This window comes from Epinephelus moara, chromosome 7 (genome assembly GCF_006386435.1).
Source record: "Epinephelus moara isolate mb chromosome 7, YSFRI_EMoa_1.0, whole genome shotgun sequence".
NCBI classification, from domain to species: domain Eukaryota; kingdom Metazoa; phylum Chordata; class Actinopteri; order Perciformes; family Serranidae; genus Epinephelus; species Epinephelus moara.
This window is the reverse complement of record NC_065512.1, coordinates 5,974,347-5,988,861: the sequence shown is the minus strand read 5'-3', so window position 1 is coordinate 5,988,861 and position 14,515 is coordinate 5,974,347. Positions and strand designations below refer to the sequence as shown.

At 40.8% G+C, this 14,515-nt stretch overlaps 2 protein-coding genes across 5 annotated transcripts in view; one reads left to right on the top strand and one right to left on the bottom strand.

The window, feature by feature from the left end:
• The window catches only part of tgfbr2l (transforming growth factor beta receptor-like), a 397,772-nt gene extending 396,776 nt beyond the window's left edge, over positions 1–996 (bottom strand). For all 4 annotated transcript variants that reach the window (XR_007570231.1, XR_007570232.1, XM_050048848.1 and 1 more), the window contains exon 1: positions 834–996. Coding sequence is in view for 2 of the 4 variants with exons in the window: in XM_050048848.1 (XP_049904805.1) it covers positions 834–888 (55 nt within the window). In the remaining 2 variants the exon portion in view is untranslated. The remainder of the gene's footprint in view (positions 1–833) is intronic.
• A 5,263-nt stretch (positions 997–6,259) lies between these two features.
• Positions 6,260–14,037, top strand: si:dkey-69o16.5 (Alpha-aspartyl dipeptidase-like). The gene is made up of 8 exons (XM_050048859.1): positions 6,260–6,683; positions 7,367–7,455; positions 9,454–9,528; positions 9,698–9,777; positions 9,926–10,099; positions 13,082–13,141; positions 13,674–13,756; positions 13,867–14,037. Exons 1-8 carry the CDS (start codon positions 6,589–6,591, stop codon positions 13,925–13,927), a joined length of 717 nt encoding a protein of 238 aa, XP_049904816.1. The 5' UTR covers positions 6,260–6,588; the 3' UTR covers positions 13,928–14,037.
• Positions 14,038–14,515: the final 478 nt, after the last annotated feature.

The following is a 14,515-nucleotide window of genomic DNA, read 5'->3' as shown; positions in this document are numbered from 1 at the left end:
ACTGCATGAAGCTGTTAATACTTGTGTACTTTTACTACATGAAGCTGTTAATACTTGTGTACTTTTACTGCATGAAGATGGTAATACTTGTGTACTTTTACTGCATGGAGCTGTTAATACTTGTGTACTTTTACTACATGGAGCTGTTAATACTTGTGTACTTTTACTACATGGAGTTGACAGTATTTGTGTACTTTTACTGCATGAAGCTGTTAATACCTGTGTACTTTTACTACATGGAGTTGACAGTANTTTACTGCATGGAGCTGTTAATACTTGTGTACTTTAACTACATGGAGCTGTTAATACTTGTGTACTTTTACTGCATGAAGCTGTTAATACCTGTGTACTTTTACTACATGGAGTTGACAGTATTTGTGTACTTTACTGTAGCAGGATTTGAAGGCAGGACTTTTGACTTGAATTGCAGTACTTTTACTACTGTTGCTAGATGAAGCTTTAAATACTTGTGTACTTTTACCTGATGAAGCATTTGTGTACTTTAACTACATGAAGGTAAAAATAACTTGTGTACTTTAATATCAGTAGGATTTGAAAGCAGGACTTTTAAATGTCCTGGAGAACTTTTACTTTATTGTACTGTTTTTACTCTTCAGATGAAGCTGTGAATACTTATGTACTTTTACTTAAGTAAGATTTAACAGAAGGTCTCTAACTTGTCCTGGAGTACTTTTACTTTGTTATACTGGTACTTTTACTTTGTTCTCTCTAAAGCAAACTGTCCCAGTTCCCCCGGGTCTCCTGCCCGGCCTCAGAGCTCCACTCAGCCCGGAGGAGAAGAGAGAAAAGCGGGGCGAAGAGGCAGCACTCACCGGCAGTCAGCAGGACGAGGATCCCGATCCAAAGCGTCCGGCACCGAGCCATCATCTGCGGCCACAAAACTACACAGGAGCTCGGTCTGTCTGTCTGCTGCTGGGTCCGTCTGTCCGTGTGTCGGTGTATCGGTCGGTCCTGGGCCCCGGTGTCAGCGCAGAGCCTCTCATGTATGTAACGTTGAATAGAGAGAGTCCAGATGTTTTTCATCCAGATGTGGTTAAGCCCCGCCCCCTGCTGCTGCCTCTGTGTTTCCACTGAAGAAGGACTGCTGCTGCTGAAGGTGATGATGACGATGATGATGATGATGATGATGATGAAGACTGTGTTTCATTATCAGGACAGGATCATCACTTTACTGCTCAGAACAATATCACAATAAAAAATACTTCAGTCCGTACTTCAGACAAAAAGTACTTAAAGTATCAAAAGTAAAAGTAAAAGTACTCACCAGGCAGCTCCAGTATCATAAAGACCTCCTGCATTAGCCTTTAATTAACATTACTGTAAATATTTATCTGGTCCAGCTGGAATTAATTTACTTTATATACTTTAACCCTCAAAAATACAACATTTAATTATATGTTTTTATTTGAACATTTTTAATCCACATTGAAAAAAACGCACTCTATTATAAAGAACATCTCATGATGCAAAATGATATTCACATTCATTATTGTTTACTCCTGGGTCATTATTATACGTAGCAGCATCTGAATACTGTTGAGATGGAGCTCACCTATTTCTAACAATTCTCATATATTTTTTAAACATACATTTTTTTCTATCTTTATTTATTTATTGCATTATATATCTATATATATATCTATATATATCTATATCTATATCTATATACATATATACATATATATATATATATATATATATATATATATATATTGATTTAAAATAAAAATAAAAAAATGAATTTTTAAAAAAATAAAATCTAATTAATATCAGTGTGAAGAATGAAAGCATTTCAGTACTGTCCATTACATTAGGAGGGAACAACAAAACTTTCACCGAGAGTCCTTTTATGTTTTGTTTCGTTTAGGGACTGTTCTTCACTTATCACAGGAAGGGAGTGGCTGTTAATTTATTTATTAATTTTAAAAATATTTTTCCTTGATCCTCCCTGAGTGGCTGGCAGAAAATCCATGACCCTCCCTCCACCATAAATTAGTTACTAGATTTTTAAAACATACCCTCTGATGTCTGAAAGTTAAAAGTTGAAGAGTTAAAAAAAAAGCCTCAGTTTTTCCACTCTTGTCGTACAAATAGTTTATTTCTGGCCAAACTTTAAATGAGATGTTGAATAAAATGATGCTGATGAAATATCACTTTTTTAAGATCAGATTTTTTTCTCTTGTTTTTTTTTTCCTCTGATGGAAGCATTTGTCACACATGATGTGTTCAAGGACCGTCAGAAATTTAAAAAAATCCAACGATAGTTTCTGGCTGTGATAAATGGTGCAACATTGGTGGTTTTAAAAAACATGGTGTCCAAACCTGCATGTTTTCGTTAGAAATGTCAAATCTACAAAGTCTGGAAAATCTGCAAAAATTTGCAAGGCATGTTTTCTGTAAAAGTCACCAGTAAAAAATTTTTAAAGATATTTTTGGGGGCATTTTTTTGCCTTTAATTGACAGGACAGCTAAGCATGAAGGGGGAGAGAACCCGGCCACTGCAACAACAGCCTTGTACATGGGGCGCCTGCTCTATCCACTAATCCACCGATACCCCTTCACCAGTAAAGTAAACACAAAATACAACCAAGGACCATCTGACATTTCAAAATCCAACAATTATTATCAGCAATTTCTGTTTTTACAGTTTCTAGCTGATAAATAGTGTAATTTTGGTGATTTTGTTAAAGGAAAACATGCAGGGTTTGGCTTTATGATCTTACAGGACACAAACACCGCTCTCTCGGGTGAAAGTCAGCGTTTGTTGGACCCACCCACCATACTTGGACTTTCGTTGTATTAACTTTCGTTCTTGTCCTGCCGTGTTTCTCCCCTGACGCCACCGAGCGTTGTTAAACTCTAACAGTGACTGGCTGCGTGTCATACTGATGTTAAAGGATGGCTTTTTCATCAGTGTCTGACGCTACAAGCGCCGCACTTTGACGACTTCGGAGTGAGACCAGGTTGACCCCTCCCCCAAGCCAAAATAAAAAAACATGTTCCCCTTCAGTGCCTTTGTAAACATCACATAATATCATTATTAATTTATTTTCTTTTTCTCTTATGTAACACTTTTCATTATCGTCACCATTTCTCTTTGATATGTTTTTATATCCCAGCTGTGTCACACTGAGAGTTAATGAAGCCGACACACACACACACACACACACACACACACACACACACACACACGGAGACACGTGGAGCTATAACAGGATTATTCCACTTCATCAGTCACATTATGATGAAGCACAGTGATATGAAGCAGCAGCCACACAAACTCAGTATAACATTACACGGCTCTATTTTTAACTGTGGATTTTTATTGTGGTTTAACACATTTTTTTCTGGAATAAATGTTCATTTAATGCTACTTTATATTTCTACTCCACATTTCAGAGGTCAGTATTATTCTTTGTTCAGTGATTAAACTCCCCACACTGTAAAATATCTGACTGTACATTTACAGTAAATTACTGTGACATGACAGCTGTATGTTGTGATCTCACAGTAGCAGTAATGCATCACTGTGATATCACAGTATGTTCCTGTGAATTACTGTATTTCACTGTAATCAAACAAACACTGCTTCTGTTAAATGACCACATCTACCTGCATGAATTTCACAATAAAATTCAGAATATGGTTAAATATCACAGTAAAAGCCTGTGAGGTGAATATAGATACTCATGAAAAGGACCAACACCTCAACATTATCAGGTACTTAAAGGAATATTTCAACATTTTGAGAAATAATATTATTTATAATCTTTCCAACTGAGAGTCGGATCAGATGATGACATCTCAACTCAACTCAACTTTATTTATAGAGCACTTTAAAAACAACCACAGCTGAAACAAAGTGCTGTACAAAAATAAAGACATAAGACAAACAATAAAAACAGTAGAGCTGACTCTGTGCTGTGCAGGGTTTTAAAATCAGACTGAAAGACCTCCAGGATATTATGCTCATCCAGAAAAGATTTTAACTGTGCATGAACAACTTTCTCCAAGATTTTCGAAATGAAAGGCAGCTTGGAGATGGGCCTGAAATTAGCCAATACAGTGTGGTCGAGGCCAGGTTTCTTCAGCAGGGGCTGCACTACTGCATGTTTAAAGCTTATGGGGACAACACCAGAAGACAGACTGCTGTTAATGGTGGCAAGGACCAGCTGCCCTATACTAGGGAAGATTTCTTTAAAAAAAGTGAGGAGGGACAGCATCACAAGGGGAACCTGATGGCTTGATATGGCCACTCTCATGTGCTAAGCAGTTAGCTTAGCATAAAGACTGTAAACAGAGGGAACAGTTAGCCTGGCTCTGTCTGATTAAAATAAATGTTTACACATATTTATTCACATTAATGTTCTTCAGAAACAGTGTTTTTCACAAAGGCCTATTTAAAAAAAACTTCAGGGGCTCTGCAGCAGGTGAGAGTGATAAATCCAGAAGTGGAAGATATGTTGAGATATTTTACAGGTAAAGATGCTGCATGATTAAATATTCTGTTTCATATACATTTAAGTAGAAGAACCAAAGTAGTACAGTCAGATATTTTATAGTGTTCATAACATTGATCTGATAGCTGTCATTCATTTTCACCTTTTACATTTTAAACACAGGATGATTTTATAAAACTCATTATTAACTGGATTCAAATTGAGTGCTTTAGTAAAAGGTTAATGTTTGAGTATAGACATGTATTTGTGTACAGAATGATTAAATGTAAATTTTTGACCTAAGGAGATCAGATTGCTGGTGATAGGTTTAATGTTCTGCTGCCGCCTGGTGGTCACCTGGTGTAACTTCAGTCAAATGACTGAATATGAAGCAGAACTTTTTTTCTTTGTTGTCAAAATAAAATAAACTAAAAATATCAAATGAAATGAATATGAAATGAAGTCATGAAATCAAATGACAAAAAATATATCTGAAGCTTTGTTGGGAGTGACCTGTTTCAGACCACGTTTGAGTCGTTCTGACTCATTGAGGGAAAAGTAAGTGATTCAAAGGATAAAAAAAAAATGACTTACTGAAACAATAAACTACAATTTTACATGTCCTGTGTAGTCAGAGCATAAATACATAAGGAAAATAATTACTTTTTTTGTTAAAGCATAAAATAATTCAATGATAACAAATATGCCGGATTCAAAACGTTTAGAATTTTTTGTTTTATTTTATTACATTTTTGTTGAATTCATTTTTTGTTTGTGTGTTCTGCTTTTATTCTGAAAAAAAGTATAGGTTTATTCCGTGGAGATGCCCTTCAAAGTAAAAGCAGTGCAGGAGTTTTTAAGCGTTTTTTTCTTAAAGTTTTAAAAATGAAAATAAATAAATAAATAAATAAAATAAAATAAAAATGAATGAATGAATTTCAGGAGAACAGACCTGCAGGAATATTTATGTACTTTTTTGTTAACTAATGAATGATTGGTACGATGGAGACCTTCGACCATCTAACACTGGCATTTTGTCTCTTCAAAGGAGGATATAACTGTATAACAACAAAAAAAATTATTTACGACCAAATATATTTGCACAGAATATTTGGACTGCTTTTATTTCAAAAATGTTTTTCTAAAAGACAGACTTATATTTGATGTTTTCCTTCACGATTTTACAGATTTTATTTTCTAAAATTTCATAAAAATATTATAAACCAAAGATGCAAGTAATTATTACTTCCATTACTGATTAATCTGTTGATTATTTTCTTGATTAATTGATTGTTTGATCCTTAAATGACCAAAAAAAAGTGACACTACAGTTTCCTACAGACCAAGGTGATGTCTTCACAGTGTTCTTTTTATTCGACCCACAGTCCAAAACTAAAGATATTCACTTCACTGTCACAGAGGACAAACAAAGGCAGTACATTATCATATTGGAGAAGCTGGAATTAAACACTGAGCTGCATTTTTGATTTAAAAATGACTTAAATGATTAATTCACATTCTACATTTCTGAAAATACAGTATTTTATTGTTTTCTTCATTATTGTCTTCATTTATTATTTTGTGTTTCCTTCATATTATTTTATCACACTTTTCGGTTATCATTAACTGGGTTTACTATTTTTTTTCTAATGAAAAAGATAATTAAACAAAACATCTGATATTTATTTCAATCTTGGCAGTTATTGTCCAAATGTATGATTTATGATGCTTTTATTCTGAAAGAAATGTGCCGGAAGTAGTAGTGTTGGAAAACACGAACTGTAACTGGTGTTTGTAAATAAAGTTTTGGTCAAACTAAAAGTTAAATGATATAAACCAGCAGAGAGTTTGGCTCAGAGTCAGAGCTGACGGTGTTTCTGCCTGAGACAAGCAGCGGGTCGGTGTGTGTGTGTGTGTGTGTTTTTGTGTGTGTGTGTGTGTGTGTGTGTGTGTGTGTGTGTGTTTTATCAGTGGAGATTACAGCCGGTTTACAGCCGGCAGAGAGCTGCTGTCAGCGGGATCACAGCTGAACTGTGACCCCGGACCTCTGGACTCTGCAGCGGACACAAACTCCTGCAGGCTTCCAGCTGAGTGTGTGTGAGCTGTGTGTGTGTGCGTGCGTCCAGAGATGAAGAGGAGACTCCTGCTGGTGTCCAACTCCACCCTGCACGGCAGCGGATACCTGGACCACTGTCAGAGCAACATTTCACAGTTCTTTGGAAAGTAAGTTTACTGCTGCAGCTCCTGTACGAACTCCGACCGAAAATCCTGTAATTTAACACTTCCGTGTTCCTCCGCAGACACGCACGTCTCTATGAACCTGTCTGATAACTCTGAGTAAATCTTTAGTTGTGTGGCAAAGTTCGGCGCACAGGCAGCACCTAATGACTAATATTTTAATTTAAATAATGAGTAAATAATTATCTTAAAAGTCTGAGGTCTCGTTGTAGGTTCGTATTCAAATGCCTGTTTTGTCAGTGGAGTTTGGTGTGGAGAGAGTCGACAGTGTTAATAGAACATACACTGTAGAACATGACACTGTAGTAATGCTTTCTATTTATCTGAAGGAGTTAAATGATCATTAAAATGCAGGGCGTTTAAATGGAGCTTGTGTGAAGAGATTTAATTTAAAAGGAGCATGACATTCTCTACATGTCTCTATGAAGATATTCCCTGTGTATCAGTAGGCGTGTGGTTAAGTTCGGCCTACAAGCAGCAGCTCATGATGAATATTTTAATTGATGATGAACCTTAAATGTCTGATGTGATGCTCAGGGAAGAAGCTTATATTAAATGCTAAATGCTCATTAAAATGCCAGATTTTTTCAAAGGAGTTTGGTGTGGATTCAAAATGGACTGTGTCCCTGTTCTCTGTTCTGATGACAGTGTGTGTTTATATTTTTCAGAAATGTGAAGAGGGTTCTGTTTGTCCCGTACGCTCTTCATGACAGAGATGCCTACACTAAAACTGCCAGGGACAAGTTCAAGACTCTGGGTATGTCTATGTGTGTCACATTATCAAAATCAGGACATAGTTCTGGTTGCAGTTCTAAAATACACCTACTGATGCTACTTGGACACGTCTTCAGTGATGAACCCAGGGTCATTGGGTGTTTCAGGATTTAAATCATCAGATACCCTCGCCTGGGCGACCCAGCTGGAGGTAGTCAGTCCTCAACTTGTGTCCAAGTGGCGCACTATTCCATGGGTCCCTCCTCCAAATCCACTGCCCAGCAAAGCCTCAGCACCCAGCCTCAACTAACTGGCATGAGGCTCTCCACTCTAGAAAAAGCTCTGCGTGTTTAGTCCTTTTAAGTGTGTTGGTTTCTCTCATCTGGTCTTCCCAGAGGACAGTAAGTTCCAGCTGGACCACTTGCTTTGTTGACTCGGATGTTTACACCACATCTGGGTGGAGTGAAGAGGCTGTGATGTTTTCTGGAATCTTGAGCTGTATTCCTGGGTCCGTTTGGAGCTGTCAGTCCCATGTGGTGACAAGAAGCCCTCCAGAGCAGCTTGGCTTTGCCTAGCTAGGTCTAGGCCTTCCCCAGCTCTGACGAAGGAGATGAACTGTTTGGGGGCGTGCTGACTCTTGTTGTACTGAATCACTGTGCTGATTGTGTCTGTCAGCACCTTTAAGACCTGGTCATGACGCCAGCAGTATCACCTGTCCTCCAATGCTCTTGGGCAGCAACCAGGAATGAGCTCCAGAGAACCCCTCCTCTGGCACAGTTGACATGGTGGAGTATCTGCCACGCCCCAACAGGGCAGACTGGCTAAGCTTGGGAGAACGCCCGCCATATACGGATTGGATGAGGAACTTGATTCGCAGTGGTTTTACTCCCTAGAGCTCTGCCTAGGTAATCTTGTGTTGCTCCATGTGCTCCCACCTGGTCCAGACACCTTGCTTGTACCTGCCGCCCATCTTGCTGGATCGTTCTTCCTCCACCTCCACTTGTATCTCATCCTGGACTAGCTGATGCCTCCCTTTCCCACTACCCAGACCTGCACACCAGGATGCTGTGCTGAAGCCATACCTCTGCTTTGTCAACTGCTTCATGTGCCCACCCCTTCCTGCTGGTCTTCACAGTTATTCCTTCCAAAGCGACCTTAACATCAGAGGAGTCTCTATACATCATCAGCTCCCTGGCTCTGGTGACTGAGTTTCTCTGACAGGACGCTGTTGGGGAGCTTGGTGGAATGCCCAGAAATGGCGATGGTGCTTAATGACCGAGAGAGCCCCAACCAACTTAGCAGGAAGTGGCTGATTGTTATCTCAAGTGCCTCCACTGTTGTCACGGGCACCTCGTAGACTAGAAGAGGCCAAAGTAGCCTTGGCAGGACTCCATGCTGGTACATCCAGGCTTTGACTTTGCCTTGGAGTCCTGACTTGTCTAAAGCAGTGAACAATGCTGTCAAGTTGTTCCTGGTTTGCTGAAGTAAGGCGGCGTCCTTCAGGCAACTGTTGAAGATTTTGCCCAGGCTCCTGACTGATCTTTCTGACACTGTTGGAATCTGTGTCCCTCCCAGGGTGAAACAGAACTCGCCAGCCACTCTTCCCTTCTTCAGGATGAGAGACCTGGACTTGGTGGGTTTAAAACTCATCCTTGTCCATAAGATGAATCGTTCACGCTCCTCCTGGAGCAATCTGCAGCCAGGGCCGGAAGTTGCTGTCACAGTTAGGTCATTCATGAATGCTCTTATGGGGGGCTGCCAAGTGCCAGATCTAGACAGGGGGCTCTCCATTCTACCTCCGCATGTTCATGACCAATGAGAAGAGTGTCACTGAGCTCGGGCAGCCAGTTATGTCCGGCTAATACTATTAACAAGAAAAGTCCAATAGTTTAATGTTTATATAGAGGTGACCTTAAACTGTATGCTTTCTGTACATCTTATATTTCATATTACCTTCCTATATATGTTCTTTGTATTTTGATGTGATGAGATGTTCTCTAGGTGTTTTCTTAATGTTTTGTCTGTATACTTTCTGGCCCAGGTTATGAAGTGCACAGCATCCATGAGGCCTCGGACCCCGTTGATGCCGTCCGGAAGGCTGAGGGCATTTTCATAGGTGAGGAACAGGAGAACGGAGCAGCAGGGACACTGCAGTTGATGGTTCAACTACGCTGATGTCCTCCTCCACTCCAACCTCCCTCCTTTTTTCACCTCCCACATCAGCCTGTGTCCTCAGTTCATCTGTAGCGTTTCTGTAGATATGAATGAAGTGTGTGTGTTTGCAGGAGGAGGAAACACTTTCCGGCTGCTGAAGAGTCTCTATGACAACAAGGTGGTGACGGAGATCAGGAAGAGAGTGCTGGAGGTGACAAATACACACTCACACACACTAGATCCTGACTGATACTCAAACAGTGTCACTATAGTTGGTCCACGACAGAACAAAAGTCTGGTGTCATTTGTTTAAACACAAATTAAGGATAAAGTACATCACCTCCTCCCTTCCTCTCCAGGACGGTGTCCCCTACATGGGCTCCAGTGCTGGCACCAACGTGGCCACCATCAGCATCAACACCACCAATGACATGCCCATTGTCTACCCTCCATCCTTCTCCGCCATCGGCCTTGTCCCCTTCAACATCAACCCGCACTACCTGGACACCAACCCCAACAGCCGCCACATGGGGGTGAGTCAGGAAACTTCAGCCTCTGCTTAAAGGCCCATACACACCAAACCGACTTCAGAGAACTAGCAGCAAAGAACGCTGACTGTTGCATCATCTCATGTGCCAAAAAGTTGCACATGAACACATCGCAAACACGACAGCCGACAGCCAACCAGCACATTACTAACACAATCTAGTGTTGAAAGAACAGAGCATATTCACAGTGCGCCCGTGAACAATAACACAAACCATCAGGAAACATTTCTGCGAAAGAGAAAAATAATCTGACCTTAAGGAACAAGTTTGTTTTGGTCTCACTTTGGAGAAAGGGGTCCAGTTTGGGAAGCTCAGAATTTAATCTCTGCTCTTTGCAGATGATGTGTTTCTGTTGGTTTCATGACACCGTGACCTCCAGCATGCATGGGGGCAGTTTGCAGACAAGTGTGAAGCAGTTGGGATAAAAGTCAGCACTCCACTTCACTTTTTTGGGCATTTTTGCCTTTGTTGATAGGACAGCTGTAGATAGACAGGAAAGGTGGTAGAAAGAGGGGGGATGATGTGTAGCAAAGGGTCGTGGGTCGGAGTCAAATTCCAGCTGCTTTAATGGACGTAGTCTATATTAGGCACACACACTCTACCAATTGAGCTAAAGATCGCCCCATGTCACGGTTCTCTGCCGGAAAACAGTGGATTGCACCTCTGGGTTGGGAAAGAGTTACTGCGTCAGGCAAAGGAGTTCAAGTGTCTCAGGATCTTGTTCACGAGTGAGGGTAGAATGGAGCCTGAGATGGATCGGTGGTTTGGTGCAGCATCTGCAGTGATGTGGACACTGCATCTGACCTTTGTGGTGAAGAGAGAGCTGTCCCAACCCTCACCTATGGTCATGAGCTTTGGGTAATGACCAAAAGAATGAGAATGTTGATACCGATGCCGAAATGAGTTTCCTCAGAAGGGTGGCTGGGCAGCCTTAGAGATAGGGTAAGGAGCTCAGAGCAGCGTTTCTCCTCATCGCGCCAATAGGAGCTAGTTGAGGTGGTTCAAGATCTGATTAGGATCCTCCGGGGTGTTAGAGGTTTTCTGGGCACGTTCCAATGGTAGGAGGCCCTCGGGATCCTCCAGGAGGAGCTGGAAAGTGTTGCTAAGGAGAGGGATGTCTGGAGTATTTTGCTCAGCCTGCTGCCCCCGCAACCAGGCCCCAGATATTTGGATCAAAATGGATGGATGGATAATGAAGTGCAAAATATGACAGCGGACTGTTGAGCAACTAATGTCGTCTATTACTCAAGAACAGGAAAAAAATTACTTTCAAAATATCAACATCTCCTCAGTTCCCAAACGTTTACAGAGTGTCATTCATTTATTGCGTTCTGTTTTTCGTTCTGCTGCAGAATCTGTTAAAAGAATGGAAACTGTGCAGATAAGGACGCAGTAAAACACACACAGTGTCTCAACTCTGAACTCTGTCACCTTGCTGATTAATGAGAGCGGTGATAATTTGGCTGTCACTGATTGCCTGATTACCTGCCATACCAGTTACCACCCTCACCGTCCTTTAATCAGTCATCTCAGGTCAAATAGAAGCTGTTTGGGATTTTACATGTCAACAGCTGTGAAGGATTAAAAGTCTGTAGCTGTAGTGAGAAACAAGCGGCCTGATGTTCCTGCAGGAGGAAGTTATACAACATGTGAATCTGTGAAAACTGCCTTGGTGAACAAAAAGAAATGCAGCGTCAGCAAACTGAAATAAACATCCTGACGTTTGACACTGTGGAGGTTTTAACAGTTTACAGTCATTGAACAGAAGTCTTTGAGCACTGCAAACCAGCCGTCCATCTGTCACCTGCTGACTCAAATGTCTGAGTGCGATGATCTTTTCCAGAATCATCTCTGTATGATGTTATCATAGTGCTCACTAAAACAGGATTAAAGTTTTCCAACAGTGTTAAAGTATTTTGTAATCTGTCTTTCATTTTCTCTAGAGCCCGAGGTGACGTGTCAATATCGTGTTTTCTGTGCCACCACCTGTCCAAAAATATTCAGTTAACTGTGAAAAAAAGAGAAATCATAAACAAAAGATGCTTCAAACTCGCATTCCTTCTCTGAGGCTCACTTATCAACACGGTCAGCAGGGGGAGCTGCAGCAGTGACACACACTCATCGAGGCGATTATGGTACTTCCTTAGTGCCCGTTTGCTCCAACTTGCCCCAAAATCACATTCCTTCTCTGAGGCATAACTCGGTCAAATCTGAGCACACAGACATGATAAACACATTGTTAGATTCAGCGTGACACATTTTCAGAGGATGTCATTATCTTGGATATCTATCATGGATAGATGCCGATAAATCTGTCTAGAAAACACAAAAAACGACGCACCTCGTAACTGCAGTTAAACATTGTGTTCACATCATATGCAACGCGAAAATTTGTTTGAAAGTTTGAACGCTAGAATATTTTGTGTTGACTCGCGTCATATGTGTGTGAAATCAATGAGTGAACGTCCACCAGCACGCCCCCCTACTGATTGGCCATTGCGGCCCGAATCGGTCGCTGAAGTTCAGATTTTTTCAACTCTTGCAAATAACTGTATGACACAAGCACCTTATCAATACGGTCAGCAGGGGGAGCTACAGCAGTGATATACACTCGTGGAGACCATTATGTTACTTTAAAACACGTAGCACCTGTTTGCTCCCACTTGCGGCAAAATCGCACTTCTTCTCTAAATCATAACTCTTTTTTGAGGATGTAATTATCAATAATAGGCAAATAAATCTGCCTAGAAACCACAGTAAAAAGACTCTCCTTGTAGCTGCAGAAGTTGATTGAGAATCTTCTTGTTTTTAAGTTCTCTCTAGTGTCCCAGTATCCAGTGACAGTTGTCTGTACATCCACGTGTCCTCTGCACACAGGACCTGCTAATCACTTATCCAGCCTACCTTTATTAATAGAGACTAAACAAATATAATTATGGGCTGTGTTGTGTTGTGGTTCTTGTGCAGGAGACCAGAGAGCAGAGGATCACCCAGTACCATGAAGAACCTGATACTCCGTGTGTCCTGGTGAGACAGGAAGTTATTCCTTCCCCTGTTAATCCAAGTCTCCTATATCAGTAAAATCAGTGTGATCTCCATGTTTAATTGTTGTTTTGAAAAATTCAGCGTAATGTACATTTCTACAGCACTAATTGTTTTCTTCTGTATTTGGGTCATTCTTTAACTGTCGTCCATTTGGGTCTGGAAACCTACAAAACCTTAACGTTTCCAGTAATACGACACTGGCATTTTCACTGTCAGTTCCAAATGTATTTCCCATAACAATACACAAAGTGATGGAAATGACCTCTTTCCTTTTTCATCGGTGTCTGACGCCGGTATCAATGACAGAGTGGAGGTATGTGACAACTTCGGAGTGAGAACTGGTTGTAGAAGCAAGTAACCCCCAACCCCTCCCCCAAACAGTGACTGTCCAGTCACAGCTTAGAAATTTTAGCTCAGTACAAGGAGTGTTTATCTGCTCTCGTTAGCATGTCCAGCTAAAGCGCTAACTGTATCATGACCTGTTAGCTTGACTAGTCATCTCTGTGGTCACCAGGGTCTGAGGGAGGGATCCATGCTGCTGGTGGAGGGGAACAAAGCCACGCTACTGGGAACCACCAAGGCCAGACTCTTCACCAGGTAACACAGTCAGGACCTGAAACCAGTGACACCACCAACACCAGTGACACCACTAAAACAAGTAACACCAGTGACACCAGTGACAATGATCACCATGATGTGTGTTTCAGGGGGAAGCCCTCAGTGGAGTACGACCCAGGTAGTGACCTCAGCTTCCTGCTGACTCAGTGATCAATCATAAGGAAACAGGAAATGACGGTCTCACCGAGTCACGATGTTCTTCTGGACGACAGAACTCAGATTATTGTTCTGCCTGAAACAGAATAAATATTTTACAGAAACATCTGTTGTGTTTGTGATGTTTTTGGACTTTACTTTGAGGTACTTTAACTTAAACATTTCCCAGTGGCTTAAGGTAGTTACAACGGGCCCCAGTGCACGCCATCATGATAGCCCATAAGGCTCGCTACTACATTGTTATGCACCTTAACTAGCTACTGTATAATCTTATCATCACATGATCAAATTGAGACTTGAATTACACCAACATGCATGTCACCCAGAAATCTTCATAGCATACATGTATCGGACAAAAATACCAAAGAGTTTTTATGCCTTATTTATAGTTTATGTAGAGTAAGCATATACTTTATATTTTATAACATTTTGTTCATATATTCAGAGCAATCGCCCTGCCTGCACTGACTATATTTACAGCCATGCTATTTCCATTTTCTTCTATTAAATACTTTGACTCCACTATTTTACTGTACTACATTTATCTGACAGCTTTAGTTTCTTATTACTGTGCAGACTAAA